The sequence below is a fragment of the Balaenoptera borealis genome (genome assembly GCF_965194805.1).
Source record: "Balaenoptera borealis genome assembly, chromosome: 5".
NCBI lineage: Eukaryota > Metazoa > Chordata > Mammalia > Artiodactyla > Balaenopteridae > Balaenoptera > Balaenoptera borealis.
Window position 1 is genome coordinate 77,530,358 of NC_138862.1, and position 21,312 is coordinate 77,551,669.

Below are 21,312 nucleotides of genomic sequence, written 5' to 3' on the forward strand. Positions count from 1 at the left end.
ATGCCCTGAAAGGGTTTAATAGTGTAGTATTTAAGAGTAGAAGTTTCAAAGATTTAATGACCAGGGTTCTAACCTTGACTTGACCATATACAAACCATACAATTTTTTTTTTTTTACTTAATCTCTGAAAATCTAATTTAGTCAACTCTAAGATGAGAGTAATTAAACTTACCTCACAGGTTCATTATGTGGATTAAATTAAGTAATGCATATTAAAGCATCCTACTGGTATATAATAAGTACTCAATGCTTCAGTTTTAAAAAACAAACTTGGGAGTTGGATAAGAAACACACACCCCTCACATATGTGTCTGTCAACTTCTATTTCTATAAGTCAAAGTGACCATGCGTGCCTGTTCCCAACGCTCCAAAAATGAATACATTGACGTATATATACATTGGAAACAATTACCAAGATGAATATATGGTTAGATTATTCATGTGACTTTCAATGTCCATTCATGTTAGGTTCTAAATTTAGTCTGATTTTTCTTCTGAATCCATCCCCAATTCCGCATTATTCCAAAGGTAAGCAGAGAAAGAGAAGTGATTACAAAATTGTTTGATGTGAATTTTATTTGCACTATGTTAAAGCCCTTTAAAAAAATTGGGCTGAACTTGGTGTCAGACTAGTAGAAAAAGCCCTAAACAAAGAGTGAGAAGCCTGGGATTTAGAATCACTTCTTCCACTAACTCAGGGAGCTTCTCTAAGCAGGTTAGTTTCTGTTGTTGGGACTCAATGTTTCCATCTATTAAAAGATGGGGTATGAAAAAAACCTCACTCTGATAGGCTGCCATTTTTTTTTCCTTTTGTATAAATTTATTTATTTTTATTTATTTACTTTTGGCTGCACTGGGGGGGGGGTCTTCATTGCTGCTCGCGGGCTTTCTCTAGTTGCAGCAAGCAGGGGTTACTTTTCGTTGTGGTGCGCGGGCTTCTCACTGCGGTGGCTTCTCTTGTTGCAGAGCACAGGCTCTAGGCACGCGGGCTCAGTAGTTGTGGCTCGCGGGCTCCAGAGTGCAGGCTCAGCAGCTGTGGCGCAGGGGCCCAGCTGCTCCGCGGCATGTGGGATCTGCCCGGACCAGGGCTCAAACCCACGTACCCTGCATCGGCAGGCAGGTTCTCAACCACTGCGCCACCAGGGAAGCCCTGTCATTTTCAATACAGTGGGCGCAGTAGTATTTAGGGCTCTCCTCTAAATGGCACCTATCCTGACACTGGTTCTCTTGATTTCTAGGTCTGATGGGAGTCTGTTGACTCTGCCTAGACACTGTCCTTTCCACTTCTCTAGTTTCTCACCCCCAAAGAAAGCAATGGTTGAGCACGACCAGTAAATAGCTTTAGCAATCGCTACAGAAATTCCAGTACATGAAAGACATATTTTACTTAATTCAAGTAAAATACTTTTTTTTGACAACAGTATTAACTAATATTCATTGAGTTTCTACTGCTTGCTTGGAACTGTATTAGCATAATATGTATATTATTTCTAATATTCTGAACTATACTAAATGTTAGGTTGTTGTAGTCCTAGAGTACAGGCAAGTCATAGTGCTAATAAATGGCAATGGTATAATTTGAACACAGATATGTCCGGCACTCTTTTCACTCTCCAAGCTGCCTTTACTTCATTCATCCACATATTCATTCAGTAGAACAATAGCTGTTAAATGCCTACTATCTATGTGGAATTGCTGAGGCCTTGGGAATAGTGCAGTGAAGATAAAAGATAACCCTCTTTTCTTTCAGAATTTACACACATGTTCGTAATAAACTCTTAAGAGCCTAAACAAAATTACTGCATTTTGTTGTGCGCACTTAATACAAATCATGCTTACCTACCACCTTTACAGTCTGAGTCCTGGTGAGATGGAAGGTACGTCCATTTTCTGGATATGTAACAACACATGTGTAATCTCCATTATTTGAAACCATGGCTATGATAAAACTCAAGTTCATGCCTTCGGGTATTACATTATTAAAGTTGTGTACTTTATAACAGCCCTAAGAAGAATTAAAGGAAAAGATGTTTACTATTTAGATACATGCATAGAAAGTATACAAACAAAGATATGCATACACATCTAACTTTGCACAGAACGTAGAAATATCTATGCTGGCTATACTTTTTACAAAACTATTTTGGTCATGTATTTGATGATGTTTCTGCAAAGAATGAATGCAGTAATTTTTATTATCATTTCTGCAAGAGGAAAATTAACATTCTTAACTGAAATATGAATTCAAAAGCACAAGCTTCCTGTCTCAAGATCTAGTATTCAAATTCTGGGAATTCCAAGTTAATAGTAAAGCAAGGTTAAAGTTTCAAAAAATGATTAAGGCAACTTAAGTAAATGCATACCCTGCTACTTAAAGAATAATTTTTTTTCATTTTTCTATGTTTTTTCACTGATTATGTTAATTCAGAAATACAGTCACTCTGACAAACTAGGCACTGTTTTAGATGTCTGGTTTTGGCATTCTTGATCATTCTGTGAATCACCGTATCAGTTATTTCCAAACTTCTTTGTTTTTCTTCTACTTATCCCATTTTTTTAGCTGAATAGTACAGACTCCAGAATTTAAAAATAAATTTTATGAGTCTTACCAAGAGTTAAGAGTCTATTTGTGCTCCAACTCATATTTTCATATAACTCTGTTGTTTTTTTAAATTTTGAGGTTAAAATATCTCATTCAACATAACTAGAATCCTGTTTTGGATCTCTCAGCCCCACTAATTGGCTATATCATTTTACTTTTTTCTTTTCAAGAAAAAAATCAATACATCATATTTGACAAAAATATGCATTGAACATTTACTTTTAGAAAAACTTGTGTTTGTCTTTTAAAAATCAATACTTCATCTATGACAAAAAGAATTGGGTCCTCTTGATCTTTAATATTCTGGGAGTCTATTACCAGGTTGTACTTTCAATTTCCCGTGTTCACATATTTAACTTTAATTCTTCTATCCTCAAGGTTTTCTTACTTCAATTCCTGGAGCATGTGTTTTGAAATATGACAGTTACATTAAGTGGAACATTTTGTAATTCTTTGTCACAGGAAATAACGTCTTTTAGGAATAGTACTAAACTTTTGATTCATGGGGATGATCATCAAGAGGACAATGACATATGCTCAGTTATTTTTCTGAATACAATTTATCCTATTTTGATAAGCAGTGCCTCTAGAAAATTGTCACATCAGCACAATATTTTAATACTCTAAAGTTATCACAAAGTATAAGGCCACAAAGCCCTGTACTCTTATAATAAATTTATGTCAGATTTGGTTTATATTGAGTTTAGACTATCTATAGAACTCTATTTGATTTTTCTGGCACCTTTCATTTAAACAGTCCAAAGCTATTTGCCTCTTTCATGTGTTAGCTTAGCTGTTCTCAAGTCCTTGTGAAGTAGACAGATCAGACTAAATATGCCCTAGTTTTCAGGTGGAAAAAAATGAGATAGGTAAAGAGATATTCTAGGTAACACAGTGCAGAGCTAAAACTCAGTTTTTTACACAGCTGAGTAAAGGTCTTTCACTAGCTTCTTAACCAAGAATGAACACCAATTTTCATCCATTACTTGAGGCTGAAAAAATTATACTGAGACCTGTGCTTAGGTATACTCCATTATCACATCCAATTCTTATTCCAAACTTAGCAAATTTGGAATGCTCTTATGCCCATTTTATAGATGAAAATACAAAGGACTATAAAGGTTAAGCGATTGCCATTATCATAGAGCCAAGCAGTGTCAGAGCTGGAATTTAAACCTAGATCTACGTGTTTTGTAGCCCTTGCTCTTAATCCCACCTGACACTGTCTCACACTACACTGTGGTCCTGACCTACCTGGGGCCAGCCCCAGTGTTAATAGTGTGATGTGACTCTTATATGAGGCTGATTCTTACAATTAGTGGTAAACTGGAAAAGCATACTTTTCAGTATGAGAAGTTAGCTATTAATACTAAACTTGTCAACAGTACTTCTTAATAAAATGTTAAAAAAAACATTTTTTTTTTTACTCACCAAATATCATTTATGTAAAAACTATTTCAAACACATCGTTTTAGGAGTCATAGTATGTGCTACAAATATAAAGAAATGCTTCTGACTCAAAGTCTTCTCATTCATTCATTCATTCATTCACCCTTGAGTATTAATCAATAAACCACATGCCAGGCACTTTTTGAGGTTCTGAGAGTACAGCACTGAATAGAACAAAGAATCCACCCTCATGGACTTATCATTAACAGAAAAATGGAGTCTGACACATCTAAATAGCAAGGAAAATGTTATAAAACAGGTGTGTGTTGATCTCTTGCCAGCTCCCCCTTTCTCTTCACCTTATTCCAGACTCTTGAGGATGAACTTGAAATTTGGGCTGGATGTGCCTAAGACTATCATTGGGCCTATGTGTCAGTGTTGTAAGTCAGGTGTTCTGGGATTTTCTCTTCTTTCCATAAGGTAGGATAAAAATGTAGGCCAAGGACAGGTTTTTCTTGGAGCTGATTTGTCTAGAAAATTATTTCAAATTGAGGAATATCCCATAAAAAATAATGGAAAACTTTGGGGTCTAATCTACTATTCAGAAAAATCGGACCATGAAAAATTAAATTAACTAAAAAAAAAAAAAAAAAGAAGAGGAAAAAGAAAAAAAAAATTAAAAGCTATTAGACATGTTAGAAAAGGAAATGAAGAAAATATTTTACATTTTAAGTGTTTATGTATGTGGTAAGGGTAGCTTCAGGGCATTGTTGAACTATAAATACCCATTAACTTTAGTCTGTAATATCTGATGAGCTCTCTCTACTTCTTATAAGCAGCTGCTTCTCTAGGCCCTTCATAGGCCTAAGACACAAAGGGCATTTTTAAACATAATAAACTATTCCTGAGAATAAATCCTGCAAACTTTTTGATGATTTCAAAATCATTTATTTGGAATCCAGGAAAAAAAAAAAAAAAAGATATGAACAAAGATCTCAATACCCAAAGAATAATAAAAACATGTTTCCAAATATAAGAAATGGGTTAACAGTAAGTGGATTCCACTATGAAGCAAACACTTGTCTGACCAGAAGACAAGTCATTCATTTAGTTGAGCCATCAGTTCCTCATTCTGAATTTAAAAGAGAGAAGTTAAATAGGAGAGCAACTTTTCAACCACATAATGGTAGCCATGGCAACCTACCACAGTATATAGGTAAAGAACAGCATAAGAAATGATTTTGAGATCCTTGAGAGGAAATAAATCATGTGGTGAGGTACGGGGTGTGGGTGAGGGGATGACATGACTAAATAAGAACAAATATGTCCATTCAGTAAACCTACAACTTTTAAAGAACTATGTTAAGGCACAAGGATGGAAAAGACACAGTTCTTAACCTGTAAGTAAGCAGTCTAGTGGAGGATTGCAACAAATGCTGTGAAAGGCATATTGGGGTGGGGAAGTGGAGGAAGAAGACCAAACAGAAAACATTTAGAAACTCTTCATGGAGAAAGAAGATCTGAACTGGATCTTAAAGGATGTGTAGATTATTAACAGTTATTCGGGAGGAGGGCAAGACACAGAGAAGGACGCTCCAGGGACAGGAAAAAGTGTGAACAACTTCCCTTCACTCTTATAACATTTTGCCCTCCATGTTAGTACTTAACTAACTTTATCATAATGATCTCTTTTCACTTATCTCTTTCTCCAGAAAATTTACTTCTATGGGGTAAAGTGGTCGGGCGGGTGGATGAGTACTGTATCTGCATAGCCAGCTACTTGCCCAATACTGGACACATGGTAAATGCTCAATACATTGGTGTTACATGATCAAAAATATGAACTGAACCAGAGAAGCAAAGACATAAGACATGGAGCTGCAAGCTTCACGTGGTATGCAAATGATAATAAGAAGGTGAGTATATAGACCTATAAGACATGGGATGGGTGAGTTGTAGGATGGGTGGGGAAAGTGGAAGTAAGGATACAAAGAGTTAAACTGAGATATGAGGTTAAAACAGTTAGAAATATCTATTGACATTTTTGCTTCCAAGATTAAGTTGTTATAAAATACACCACAATTGTTCACAAAGACTCATAAGAGTTTTATACATCAGTCACTTTCAATGAGCAGAACTATGTCATGCATAGACACAGCAGAACTGTGTCTATGTGATAGATACTTACGAAATCTCTCCTATGTGTCAGGCACTGTGTTAGAAGCTGAGCATACAGTAAGTAGCCAGTAAAAACAGAAATGGCACTTATTTCCATGGAATTTTCTAGTCCAGTCTAATTCATTCAATTATTTAATCAATTCCTAAATACAAAGTATATTGGCTCAGTTTTGTGATATGCACTTGATAGTCAAGGGAAAGCAAAGGAGAGAAGTCACTACTTAGTACAGAAGAAATGCAATCATTATAGTAACAAAGATGCTATGCAATCATTATAGTAACAAAGATGAGATATAAATTAAGTGCTGTCAAAATGTAGAGTGGGTGATTCACTCAGCCTAACTGAACCTCAAGGCTTCACAGATATCTGAACTTAGTTTAAGTTTAAAAGATGAATCTTAGGTCCTCAGAAGCCCTGAAATTATATGTAGAATGCTATGTGTATATATGCATATATACATAATTAAATATGTATAGTTTGGAAAGAAAATATGGAATTAAATATGTATATTAAATTAAATATGTATAGTTTGGAAAGAAAATATGATACACACTTCCTTCATACCAAAGGTTAAAAATCACTATATAGGGACCTTAGGAAAAGGGAGGAGATAAAGAACCAAACTAAGCTGTCAGATCAAATTGAAACAAACACTTTAAAAATAAAGTCTATTAGATAGACCTTGGACTAGCTTCCCAACCATATGTGCTATGCCAACAAGAAGGCCAAGCCTGGCACTGTTTCAGAAATGTGCTTTCCTGATGGCACTTTGTCAGAAAAAGCAAAGATTTTCCTATTCTCTGAGAGAGATTTATAAACAATACCTGACCAATTCTGCTTAATTTCACACTGAAAATTAAAGGTGGATGTAAAATACCAATTTTAATGATCACACCGAGGACAAGGACAACCCGCTTTTTGAAAATTGATATCCAGAATGATATCTACTCTGCTAAACAGCAATTGAGAGCATTTCAGCAGCTGCTATAAATGTAACATCCAAAGCACCCAATAAAGTGGTCCCTCTGATCCTTAGTAAGAAGGGGAAAACTGACTTTGTTTTTATAAGTATCTTTGGGAAAAATAATTCAAATACCTAATTATAACAATAAGAAAGAGTAATAATCCAGTAATATGAATGTTAAGATGGCTCACCATATTTTAAAGCTCAGTTCTTTGAATACGTTTCATAATAATAGTAAAAACAACAACAAGATCACACTTACCTGTGTCATTACTATTATATATTTGGAAGACCCTGTGAATAAACAGGCAGCCTCCAATTTATATACATGTTGTGTCCCAGAAGTTCTTTTAGAAGCTGGCTATTTGAAATTCAGTAAATCACTTACAAACCATGGTTTGCTTTCCAGGCTGGAAATCCTGGCTTACTCAACAAACATTTACTGAACATCAATTTGACTCACAGGATTGTTGAACTAGAGAACTGTGAACCCTGGGCCCTGAATGAAGAAAACCATGCCGTGCAGAAGACAGGATGAGAGAAGAGAAGACATGCAGAGGAAGAAAGTTCAATCCTGCCCCATTAAACTAAGATTCTAAAATACAAACTTTAGATTTTCTGTTCCCTCCAATCTCATCTTTTCTGAGCGCCTTATGATTTTCCAGGGCTCTCTTTTCACAGGTTTCCTTATGTTCCACAGCCCAGCCTACAACCCAATCTGTGTTCAAAGATTGCTCTGCCCTTCAAAGTGCCCTACCCCCCAGAAGTAAAGACTAGACCTCCCTCTCTGTGTCATTTCTGGAGAGCATAGGTCTTGGAACCACACAGAACTGGCCTGAAATTCCAGATTCTCCTATTATCAGCTGGATTATTTTGAGCAAATTGTATAAGATAATGTGAAAGTCTGGGCTCTTGATACAGATTGCATAGTGCTGAATCTTGGACAAATCACTGTGATCTTGGACAAAACACTCAACCACTCTACAGCTCAGTTTCCTTGACTACATAACGGAGAAAACAAGAGAGTCCACCTCACGTTGAGATATCGATAATGAGTGAAATTATTAAAGCATTTAGAAGAATTACTGTGCTCAGTAAATGTTAACTATTATTGTTTATGCCTCCAAACATCTGTTTCCTAATCTATACAAGGATGATATCTACCTTGAAGAACTGTGATGAGTATTACATATGATAACATTTAAAGTACGTAGCACAATGTATTGCACTAGTAAAATGCAAGAAGTGTTAGTTTCCTTTTCCTTCTTTCAATTCATCAGTTTTCATCCTTCTGCTAACAGGGAAGCAAATTTGCTGGAACTGATTAATGTGTCTTTTAACTCTCATAGAGTTATTTGTATTACTAAAAGAGACCATTTCTACAATGTCAAGGTAGGGAATTCAGCTGATAACAACTGAAAGAGGACTACTGTAGGAGGGTCAAATACCTTGGTGGATGCAGGGAGCGACTGTAGAAGGTGGAAAGCAAAAAACAATAGCAGCATTGCTACACAGTGATAGGAAAATGCAGCTACCAAGAACCCTGATCTTGTTCCCAACATGGAAGCACACTTAGGAGTAAAGGTGTCAATTACCAAAACGTAAAGAAATAAAAAGCAGTATAACACACATCCATAGCAACCTTTTCATAATCAGGGAATAGAAAGGATGGCTGGTTACTGGTTATCCTCTTTAGTCATCTGCACATTGTTGGGTATCTGCCATGGTGATGGTTTTACCACCATGACTTTTTTTCTCGGTCTTCTTTCCAGGCTTTGGGCTTTCATTCACTCCATAAACATTCTCTCCAGATTTTTATCTTAGCCCTTTTCTCTTCTCACTTTATTTTGTCTTCTTAAGGGCTTCAACTATCACATAAATGTATCCAATTCTCTGTCTCCAGCTTTGATTTTTTTTTTTATAAGCTCCAGACCCATACACATGTAGCTACTACCTATTGGTCACTGCCACCTAGATGTCACACAGATAAGTCTAACTCAATATGACATGATCTAAATTCATTATTTGATCCCCAAACCTGTTCCTCCTCTGCTATTTCATACCTTGGTTAATAGCACCGACATCAGTCCAATCAGGAAAACCAGAAGTCTGGGAATCATTGGAGATACAGAGATGGATATGGCATAACTTTGCCCTCAAGATATAGTCAATCTCATAGAATACCTGCATGTAAATCTGTCCCTCTTCTTAAAACCAACAATAAATTCTCTTTGACACTCTTGTAGAACTTAGAATTCTACTTTTTGATAAGAACAGGAATTCTTATTTATAAACTTGTTTGAATTAAACTGAGACCTTTGGGACTATGTTGGGGAGGGCATATATCACATTCATTACCATGTACCCCCCAGACCCCAGATATATTGCATTGAATACAGTTGATCTTCAACAAGTATGTATTGAATATATGCATGAATAAATGGTTATAAAACAATAAAGTGAAAAGTGACACTGAAACAGTTACAAATAAATAGCTAATTGAGGGTATATGAGGGAAAATTTATTTCAGCTGGAGAGTACAGGGAACATTTTACAAAGGTGTAGAATTTGATTTGTTCTAAAGGAGAAAAAGAGGATATTCCAGGCAGAGGGAATACATGAGGAAAAAGAGGAGAAAATAATAGAATATGTATAAAAGTAAAATTATATTTTCAGACCATAAAGTATTCAAAATATAGAAAAAGTGAGTAGGGTCTCATTAGAAACAAGAGACCTTGTTGCAGATAAATAGATGAACGTATTTTTTTAACCAGAAGACATATTACACTTATTGATGTCAAATTGTTAATATAATTCTTTTAATCCTTTTTACTATGGAAAAGTACAATCATAGAATAAACAATGATCCCTGTACCCATATCTAGAGTCAATAGTACCAATTCAGGCTATGTCTTATTTCATCTATACCCACTCACTGCATCCCAATATTATTTCAAAGCAAATCACAGACATTATACAACTTAATTTGTAAATATTTCTGTGTGTACTTCTAAATGACAAGATCCCTCCTGAAAACATAACTACATTACCATTATCATAATTTAAAAAGTAATAATAACTTATTGCTGTCATCAATATTCTGTCTATGTTCATATTTCCCTGACTTTCTCATAGCATGTTTTATAGTTTGTTTGAGCAAAACATGATCCACTTAAGGTCCATACATTGCAATTGGTTGTTATATATCTTAAATCAGTCTCCTCCACCTCCCCTTCCTTTCCTATCATCTCCCTTCCTCTTAATCATTTTACTACAGAATGAAACATATATGAAAAACACTCAAAACATATGTGTGAGTTAATGAATTAGTATAAAGCAAATACTTTTAAAACCACCACTCAGGTCCAGGAATAGAACATTACCAGTCACCCTTGAAAGCCTTCCACATGCCCCATGTCAATCACACCTTCTTTACTATCCCCCAAAGTAGCAACTATCTATACCTTCATAGTGAAGTCACTTCCTTGTTTTCATGCACGATTTTATCACTCATATGTCCTTAGATACTATATTCTCATCCACTCTAGTGTTTTAAATGTTCTACGTTTCTTTTAATCTATACATTCCCACTCTATGACTTTCATTTTTTGCAATTTATCTGTTGACTAACACAAGACATTTGGCCTGTAGAGTGTCTCACAATTTAGATTTTGCTGATTGCAAACGCATGGTACAGATCAATACATTCCCCTATTCTCTATATTTCCTGCAAAATGGCAGCAGGATCCAAAGGTTTTATCAAACTCAGATTGAATCCATTTGGCACAATTATAGGTAATATTGTTTTCTTTCATCAGAAGAAAAGTGGTTGTTTCTCTCCTTATGATATTAACAGTCATTGATGCATAATGCTTAGATTTAGTAATTCATTGGGGTTTGCAAAGTGATTATATACTTTTATAAAAATACACTTCCCTGCACTATGTCATTACTCAATATATCAATACATTTCTTATAGAAAAGCAGAATAAAATCTTGGCTTTTTTTCTCCTTTATTTACTGGTTTTCAAGGTAACGTTTTTATTTCCTATTCTCATCCAAATGTGGCCATATTTTGAAATATCATTACGAACTTATGGATTTAAATTTAATTCATTAGATTCGACCTACTGCAATTAATATCCTTACTAAAGTTTAAATTGTTCCATCTTTGGCCAATGGAAAACTCTTAAAGTTGGCTCCCTAAGTCACTTCATTAATGGCTTAAACAGAGACAGATACTAAAATTTTCAACTAGGATTGTAGAATTGTCTATTTCTTCCTTCAATTTTGTCAACTTTTCCTTCATGTATTTTGAAGCACTGTTATTAAGCATATATACTTTTTTATTATTTTCATGCCTTCTTGATGAGTTGACCCTTTTATTATTCTGAAAAGTCCTTTCTATCTCTGATAATATTAATCATCTTACAGTCTACTTTATATGATATTGGTATATCCATTCTAACCTTTTTATTTTTATTCATCATTTATTTTTGATCAAAAATTTTTCTCCATTCCACTTTCTTTTAATCTTAAGGCATTATTTGTTGTGTTTATTTTCTGTTTGCTCCTCTTAGTTTAGATTTATTTCTGAAATAATTAATTTTCTTCTAAGTTTTTACTGAGTTGTATAATTTCTGGAATGTTCTAATTTTTATTTGTTATTCTCTCTCATCTTGCATCACTTCTTAATGTCTTTGTGCCAATTTTTGAAACAGTAGGTTGCAATAGGTCGTTCTGGAATGCTTTTATTTTTTTCTATAGAAATGTTATTCTGCTTCTTATTCTCTTTTTTTCTGATAGCTTCGAATGGGATTTTACCTTGATTCTTTTTGTTGCTCATTATTATGTAAAACTAGTTTTTCTGAGCTTTAGGATTTGGCAGGATTTTCCAATTTCACAGAGATCCTTCTTCAAAACTACAGTCTTGAGATTTCCTGATTCTGTTCTGCTCGTCCATTCTCAGCAGGTTCTCCTTCCTTCCTCTACATTACCCTGATCCTGTTTATTTTGATTCCATTCCTAGCAGTTTTTCCTCAGTGTGGGTGGTTGTTTTTCAGAGTTCCGAGGCACTAGAACTATTCCAATTCCTTCAAAATGTCTTGCTATAGGCTTCTTGGACTCACTCTCTATTAGCAAAATTTCATCTGCTATTCTCAAACTGCTTCACCCACTGGCTTTTTGGGGTTTCTCCTGTTCTTGAGCTTGCCAAATGCCATATTATTTCCATCAGCTTCCTTCTCTATAGACTCTGATTCTATATGGTTTGTACTGGTGATTTATCTCACTTATTTTACTGAAAGTGATTCTTATGCATAACTTGTCACTGAGTTTTGTTTTAAATGTTTTTCAGGAGTTTTTGGCTTTGGCTCAGGTGGATATTTGAAGAGATTAGAAAACTATGCTGCTGCCCCAAGTGTCATCTTCCAACACTTTCATATTTTGATTAAACGCTTTTCAAAGCTCTCAGATGTGTAATAGACCACAGATCGACTGTGCCCACAAAGGAAGGCAAACATGAAAACACATACAAATAATAAAATACAGTACTTATTAACCAAAGAGCTGAAATTCACCAGATGAATTAGCAGCTTCTGACTTCACTCAGCAGTGAGTAGAAGTGGGCAATATTTCTCAAATTGTATTTCACAGGAAGTTAATAGAAATAAGGTAGTTCTGGTAGTCCAGTGAATGTAATTTAAGACATGGTGGGTTGAGGCAAAGCATCTCCACCACTTCCTTTAAAATGGTACAAAGTGAGGAAGCAGTAAAACATTTGTATAAAGTTATTAAGGAGGAAATGATGATGAGAAAAATCTGTTTCTATATTAATTCAACAAATAATCATTGTCATTTTAGAGAGGGTAAATGCCCTCTAGTTTGCTTACCATATACCAAGTGATGGTTGGCTTGACACTAGAAGGAAAAAATCCATCTATGTTTGGACAAGTGATCTTCTGAACACCATATTCTAAATATAATCTATGCACTGGAAGTTTCATGGGAGAATTGAAGCAGCTATCTTTTTGAACCACTTCCAGAGGAAATGCAACTTTGCTGCAATATGTAGTGTTCCTGAAAAGAAAAATATGCAATGAATGGGCAGTCTCATTTGCATTTGTTTTGATGCAGCAAACACATTAAAATGAGCTAAGTGAAGTACTGCTGTGTATTGAGACTTTATTTATATATTGAGTTCATGTAACAATTAAATGTGTTATGGAGGTATTTCCTATAACAACTGACACAACAGAATAAAAACAGACACAATTAGCTACTATTGATAAACTATTTAGATTTTTAGATATGTTCCTAAACATACATATGTATGTGTGTGTGTGTGTGTGTGTGTGTGTGTACTCATATATATAATGTTTAATTTTACCCTTAAAACATTCTTAATAACACTCAGTACTGGTAAGCCACAGGTAAGAACAGCATATTAACTCATGGTTGATAATGGTATAAATGAGTTCTGGAAAATTAAATATGTTTCCAAAAACATTTTTAAAAGCCTTAGCCTTTGCCCTTGTAATCCTATTTCTGGAGATTTTTTCACATGATAGACATAGGAAAAGTGAGAATAGAGAGAGCACATGATCAAAAATGCCCATCCTGTTCTATATCAGCAAGGAAGATATTGGAATCAGTAGAAAAACCTATGAAAAGGAAGACTGTAAAAAAAAAATCATGGTACAACCATCCAAAGTTATTGTACACATATATAAAAAAGTCAAGCATGAAGGAAAAAACTAACAAACACATAAAACATGTTAAGATGGCTGGGGAGGGACTTCCCTGGCGGGCCAGTGGTTAAGATTTCGCCTTCTAGTTCAGGGGTTGTGGGTTTGATCCCTGATCAGGGAACTAAGATCCCACGTGTCTTGTGGCCAAAAAACCAAAATATAAAACAGAAGAAATAGTCAATAAAGACTTTAAAAATGGTCCACATCAAAAAAAAAATCTTTAAAAAAAGAAAAAAAAAGATGGTGGGGAACTGTATTTATACCTTTAATGTTTGTGTAAGTCATTTCATCTGCCTGGAGGGTTCTTCTTTTCCCATCACCCTACCTTTCACACGGAGGTCTATGTCATTCTCTACACACCCCATATCTAAATTAGGACTCTCATCCTCTCAGCACCTTGGACAATTCCTTGATTGAATTTATCATAGTTCAAAGTCATGACCATATGTGTTTTCTTTTATTTCTTGCATCTAGTGCAGTGCCTAAACTTTCAGTAGGCACTGAATAAATATTTGTTGGATACATGGAATATACATAAAACTGTATTACATAAAGGAAAACAATAAAGGGAGTATAGATAATAAAAATAAGTGATTTTTTAGGGTGATATGTAAATGGGTCATTCATTGTCCACCCCTTTTTGTGATTTCTATTTAAGACATATTACATATTCAATAACTCATGAATTAAGGCTAAATCCAATGGAAAGTGTGGGAGAATTCACTACCCTCCCCAAGATGGGAGGAGAGAGTGTTTAAGGATGACTTATGACAATGGTAATAAGGTGGAAAGGGAGAGTGGCAGGCACAATCTTTACCTACAGATAACAAACGGTCTTCCAAGTAGAAGCATCCTATAGGTGGAAGTTATAGAAGGTAAACTTCAGCTTAATAAGATACATTTCCTGACTATAAAATCAAGTGATGAACAATGAATGGACTGACTTTTCCAGCTCCGTAAGTCAAATCTGGATGTTATCTTAATAGAGGTACTGAAGCAAGAATACAAGCAGTAGAATACTGAAGGATGAATCTTAACTTTATTTTCTTAATGACATCAGGCCTATGATTTCACATGGTTCAGTTTAAGGTCATTCTCAGTTTAGGAATCACTACAGGACAATGGGAAGCTTCTGGTACCCCCACCAGATAAGTTTAATTCAAATTTTCTTTAGAAGATAGGCAGACAGGTAAATTGAAGAGATGGCAATCTGGAAATTGATAAATAACACTAAAGGTATACTCAGGCCTAGAGAGTCATGAGCCCTACTCCTATAATATAAAAGAAGGTTGGGAAAGTTTGGGGGAGATCTCTAAAGAAGTAGTGGGTTGCTAAGGAAAAAAAAAAAAAAATAGAGATACTGAAGCACTAGAACGCATAGTAGAGACCAAGGTCAACCAGAAAGCTACTGATGACCCTTCCCCAGGTATTTGCCAAGGTGTATGTGTGAAATGTTACTAGATTAACAATTGCCAAAGATGAAAAGGAGCTCAAAGAACATTTAGGCCAGCTTTCTCATTGTGTGAGTATAGATACCAAAGCTGTATTAGGGCATAAACAATGGGCACATGAGTATTTCAGGCTCCTTGGAAGCTCACATCCCAGTCTAGAGTTCACTCCAATAAAATTAAATAGAAGGGGTAAAAGCCTCAGAAGGGACTTAAGAGGTAACAAGGGACTCCCAAAGCCACAGTGATCAGTATGCTTTTTTCTGTGATAGAGAAGTCCTTTCTCACTAAATCATAACATTGTTTAAATTTATCAAAACAGAGTCATAGTTCTCCATCAGAGAACAGTTATAACATCCATGAGAGACAAGGAGCATTCAGAAGAAGGTCTGGTCTTACTTATTATTCTGTTATGTTCTTCTGTTATTGTTATGTCATCCAGCTCTATCACTATGGGCTGAATTGTGTCCCCCACCCCAAATTCATATGTTGAAGTTGAATACCTTAGAATGCGACTGTATTTGGAGATAGGTCTTGAAAGAGGTAATTCAGGTAAAATGAGGTAATATGGGTGGGCCTTACTCCAATATAACTGATGGTCTTATAAGAAGAGGAGATTAGGACACAGAAGACACAGAGGTGAAATGAAGTGAAGACATGGAGAGAAGATGTCTATCTACAAGCCAAGGAGAGATGAATGAAACCAACCCTGTTGACACCTTAATCTTGGAATTCTAGCCTCCAGAATTATGAGAAAACATATTTCCATTGTTTAAGCTACCCAGTCTGCGTTATTTTGTTATGCAAGCCCTAGGAAAGCCAATGTACTATTAAATAGTAGGAAACTATCTTTAAAAAAAAAATTCACAACCCAAATGGGAGTTTAAAAAATAAAATAAAGCCTGGAAGCTAAAAAGGGACCTCAGGAAAAAAAGTAGCCAAAGTACTAAGCCTTAAAATGGTTATTTTTCAGAAGGACCCTCAATGTTTTCAAGGTGTTTTTTTTTTTTTTTCCAGAGGAAAAACAAAATTAATCTGTTGTAAAAGGAAAATTGGTATATTGTGAAGTAAAATGCAAAACGTACATGAACTTTCAGAAAAAAAGTGGATTTGAAAGAAATTTTGCAGTAATGGTAGGGTGCTTTGGATTATATTCTTAGATTCCCAGAGATCTGGTATTCATTTGCTTTTTAGGGAAATTTTGGTGGAAAAGTTTGAAAAGCACTGTTCGAAGTATATTTAATGCCTCTCAGATATTCTTTCCTTTATATGGCATCCTGAGGCTTTATTTGTGCTAGGTACTTAAAAAGTTGCCAAGAATGACAGATATGAACGGGTTCTACTGCCTGCCCTGTGCATTGTCCAGGGAAACAGATACACCTTCAGGTGAGGCAGAAGTGGAGGCAGATTCATGTCAGGGAAAGGGAACAAATGAACAAGCCTCCACCTCTAGACAACCCCGATGTATGTCAGGTTTGAAAAGGAACCACCTATTGAGAATGTTCTCGGAAGCTCAACCATTTTCTCTGCACACCTCTTTCAGCTAACCTCAGCTAAGCCAATGAGGTGAAGTGTACATCTCTCTACATGCTTCCTTCTTCCCCTTCCCACCTTCACAGCCCATGCATCGTTTGGAAAACGGTTCAGGAACGAAAGGGAAAAGAGAAAGTCACCACAAGGGTCAGGCTACCTTAACATGCAGGTATAGTTGCCTGTGTCATTGAGGAGTGTGGGCCGGAACCAGAGCACATCTTTCTCCTTACTAATGCGGTTCTCAGGGAGGCGGAAGTTAATCGGTTCCTCAAGGTCCCGGTCCTGCCTTGTCCAATACCAGATCAGAGTAAGACCTGCTGAATGGGCTGTACTGTAGTTATATTTCAAGAAGTGTTCAAAGAGTGGGCACTTGATACGAGCTGGCTCATCTTCATACACTTGGATCTGCCTCATGGTATCTAGTCCCCAGTCATCACAGCGTTCTGGAACAGTCAAAAAGAAAGAAAAGGCAGATGAGTCATCTCATCTCCAGAGAACACACCTTCTCCTTAGGGTACCCCAGTATTTTCTGAACCCTCTTCTCGGGTCATATTCATTAGCCTCTTTCTAATAAATGCATGTAATAGACAGCTGTGGTGCGAGGAGAATTCCTCTCATTCATTTATTATCTTTTGACTATCTATTGGATAACAGTGTGATCTGATAGCTTGATCCTGTTGAATCCTACAAAGTATGGGGGAGAATCTCACCTGGAAAAGAAATCATGTGCTCTTTCACTCCTCTGGGGACAAAAGAGGTTCTAAGAAGAAAATTGTAACTGAAATGGCAACCCTCTAAGATTCCCAGTTCTCCCCTGGTCTTCACTGTCCAATAGCAATAAAATGCAAGCCACATAGTTAATTTTAGGTGTCCTAGTTGCCACATTAAAGAAACAAAAAGAAGCAGGTAAAATTAATTTTTATAATGTATTTTGTTAAACTCGATATATCCAAAACATCCCAAATATTGATAAGCTATTTTATACTTATATTCTTTTTTGTAATAATTCTTCAAAATTCAATGTATTTTACACTTATTGCACATATCAATTTGGATTAGTCATGTGTGTCTACTGGTATTAGATTAGACAGCCAAACTGACTACAGTACACAAGAAAGCTTCCTAGTAAATAAGAGACCACATGTAGTAGAGCTGAGGCACCCTTGCTGACAGCTGCACCCTCCGGAAGCACAGCTGTCAGACCTCTCCACAGCTGACCAAAGACGTAAGAGCAAGCTCAGCCTATATCAGCTGAGCTGAGCTTATGTCACCAGAACCACCCAGACAAGCTATAGACTCATGAGCAATAATACATGTGTAATAAATTAAATGAAGTTTATGATCGTTTGCTGGGTAACATTTTGCTAAGCCTAACGTTTGCTAGGCTTATCTGCATAAGCAGATAGCTAACAGAACAACTAAATTAGGGACTACTTTAATTTTGAAAAAAGCAAAGAATTTGAAGCTTTATGACTTGCAAAATGTTTTGTAAGTAAGTAATACATTTCTAAGTAAATAATAGACCTCTGGGAAATCTAACAAACTGACTTTTCCAAGAATCAACAAATTTTCATTGTTTACAATTGCTACGCTTCATTTAGAAACATGTTTTAAAATCCAATATACAGAGAAAGAACTGGAAAGATCAAAGTGTTGTTCACATTAATACAAATTGATAAGAAAATATTTTTTATTAAACATCTATCATAACGTTCTTTAAATATATTTTCATTAAAACTGCATAGTTGCAGAATTAGCTCCTTCAGTTTACAGGAAGTTATAACCATAGTTTTTTCAGTTAAACATGTCAGATTGAATACATGCATCCAATTTCACTGCTTTATGAAACTCCACTAAAACTAAAATAATTTTCAAGACGTAAACCCAAGTAATAGCAATAACAAGAGGAAAGATAATAGCAACATCAAATGGACAAGTGGTGACCAGCTTAGCACATTTAAAACGAAAAATCCTAAATGAAGAGGGGAGAGCTGGAGAACAAACCAATCTGCAATGCAGAATGCAGAAAAAACCCAGGAGGAGAAACTGTCAGTATCAAGATAAGTAATCACTAGTACCATACACTCAATATTTCTGGATTCTCTTACTAGGCATATTGTAAGATTGTACTTGTATGCCCTTCTGAAATAAGGGGATGCCATGTGACTCACTTTGGCCAAAATGATGTACTGAGTGTCACCTGTGTTGAGTGTTTTAAGGGCCAGAGTATATTTCACCATGCTTCCTTTTCTTCTGCCTTAGCAAATATGAAAGCATAGACGTTGAGACTCCCTTAGCTTGGTTCCCTTGATATGGATGACACACAGCAAAGCTTTGCTATTTTAAGTCATAGAGAATTGGGATTTGCTTACTACTAATATGAATAATCTATCCTATCCTGGCAAATGCAACCAGATACCTTAAAAATAAGCACATAGGTGGGACAGTAAAATAAGGAGAATTGGATGAACGCTATGTCAAAAAGTGACATCTTTGGTTCCAACCCCACCCTCCTAGCACTCAGTAACCTTTCCCACTGAGCTCCAAGGATAGGAGCAGCCAGACCTTTACTCTCCAGGCAGGAGAATGAATGAATCTTCTCTAGAAAATCTGACTACTTTCAGAAGAAAGATCTAACAATCTTAGTATCAGAGGTTTTTTTTTTTTTTTTTTTTTTTTCAAACTTGTACAGCCATATCATCATATCATCCAATAGAAAAGCTCAAGGTTAACAAGTCCCACATTCACATTTAGAATTTTTAATCAGCTTCTTAATCACTTCTTCTTAAATATGAACAAACAGCCCCAGGAGACATCTGAGAAAAATCTCTACTATAAAAGGTAACATCCAAAGAAACATTGTAAAAGAAAATTTGGTAAAACCAAGATTATTCAAGAAAAAGAAATCTTTTAAAAGAAAAACAAAAAACTATCATTAACATACTCAGAGAGATAAGGAAACTTTTATATTCATGAAGCAAGAACAGAATGATATAACAAAGGAATATTCAGAGAAAAAAAAGGTTTATTAAAATTAAAAACATGATTGAAGAAAGGTAAAATTTAATAAATGGTTTATTTGGAAGTTAAATTTGAGAATTTTCTAAAAAGTAGAGTAAAAAAGAAAAATAGAGAAGAAAGTTAGACCAGTCCACGAGTCTCAACATCTCAATAGCAGGATCCCCAAAAGAAAGAAAATAAAAAGAAAACTCTCCATTAAATAATTCAAAGCAAAAACAAATCTCAGAACTGAAGTCATAACCTTCTAAATTAAAAAGATCTGTCAATTGCCCCAACACAGTGGATGAAAACAGACTTACACCACAAAAATATTTTTTAAAACTGTGGAAAAAGAAAAGATTATATAAACTACCAGCGAGTAAGAAAGAGGAAAAAAATAGTCACATACAAAAGACTAGGAATCAGAATGGCTTTGCAACTCTCAAAAACAAGACTGGAAACTAGAAGATAATGAAGCAATGCATCTAAAGGAAATTTATTTGCAATCTTGAACCTTAAACCCAACAAAACAATCACGTGTGAGTGACATTTTCAGACACATAAAGACTCAGTAATTTTATATCCTATGTGCTACTTTTTCAAGAAGCTTCTGGGAGATTTGTGCCGACAAAATGAGAGAAAAAACAAGAAGGAAAACAGGAGATCAAGGAATAGGGGATCCAATTAAAGAGAGAGGGGAAGGGATTCCCAGAATAACAATGCAGGATATCCCAGGAAAGCAGCTATGCAGTAGGGCTTGGTGGTAAATCAGTGTAGATAGAAAATGGAAACCCCCAATAAAGAAAAAATAATTGTAACTGATGGATTATCTGATTAGATTAGCACTGTGAAAAATGATGCTGAAGGGTAATTGAAAAGTATGAAAATGGTTACCAAAGGATACTAATTAGAGTAAGCATATGAAAGCAAGGCAATTCATAACTTCAAAAAATAAGAAAGGTAACATAATCATAGTTCGTTCATATCTGAAGACATATTAATTGAATGATCATTGATTCAACCAAATATTGCAATAATATTATATAGAGAGGTATGAGTAAGGAAAGCAAAGGGGATAGCACTTTAGAGAGAGAGTCCTTATTTACTATAATTTAAAAAAGTGAAGAGATAACACATAGGGTTGACTAAATGAAAAATAACAATATACACAAATTGGTTAGCAAACTATAGATAGGAAATGACAGAAAAAATAAATAAAATCCTCAAAAGTGGTTGTCTCTGAAGAAGAGAACTAGTAGGAGCAGAAGAAAATTATGACAGAAAGAATACAATTATTTTGGTACCCCTTTAATATATTGGCCTTAAAAAACCTCCGTGCATGACTTGCTTTGAAAATAATTAAAATATTAATTAGAAAAAAAAAAAAAAAAGAAGGAAGGAAGGGGGAAGGAAGGAAATATCCACTGTGTAATACAATTGGCAAAGTC

General features: G+C 35.3%; 1 protein-coding gene across 7 annotated transcripts in view; it reads right to left on the reverse strand.

Annotated features, from left to right (window-relative positions):
• The window catches only part of IL1RAP (interleukin 1 receptor accessory protein), a 130,464-nt gene that overhangs the window by 37,520 nt on the left and 71,632 nt on the right, over positions 1–21,312 (reverse strand). For all 7 annotated transcript variants that reach the window (XM_082393234.1, XM_082393232.1, XM_082393236.1 and 4 more), the window contains 3 exons: positions 17,022–17,307; positions 13,026–13,212; positions 1,840–2,005 (listed from right to left, as the gene is read on the reverse strand). In XM_082393234.1, coding sequence (XP_082249360.1) covers positions 1,840–2,005; positions 13,026–13,212; positions 17,022–17,278 — 610 coding nt within the window. In that variant the 5' untranslated portion in view covers positions 17,279–17,307. The remainder of the gene's footprint in view (positions 1–1,839; positions 2,006–13,025; positions 13,213–17,021; positions 17,308–21,312) is intronic.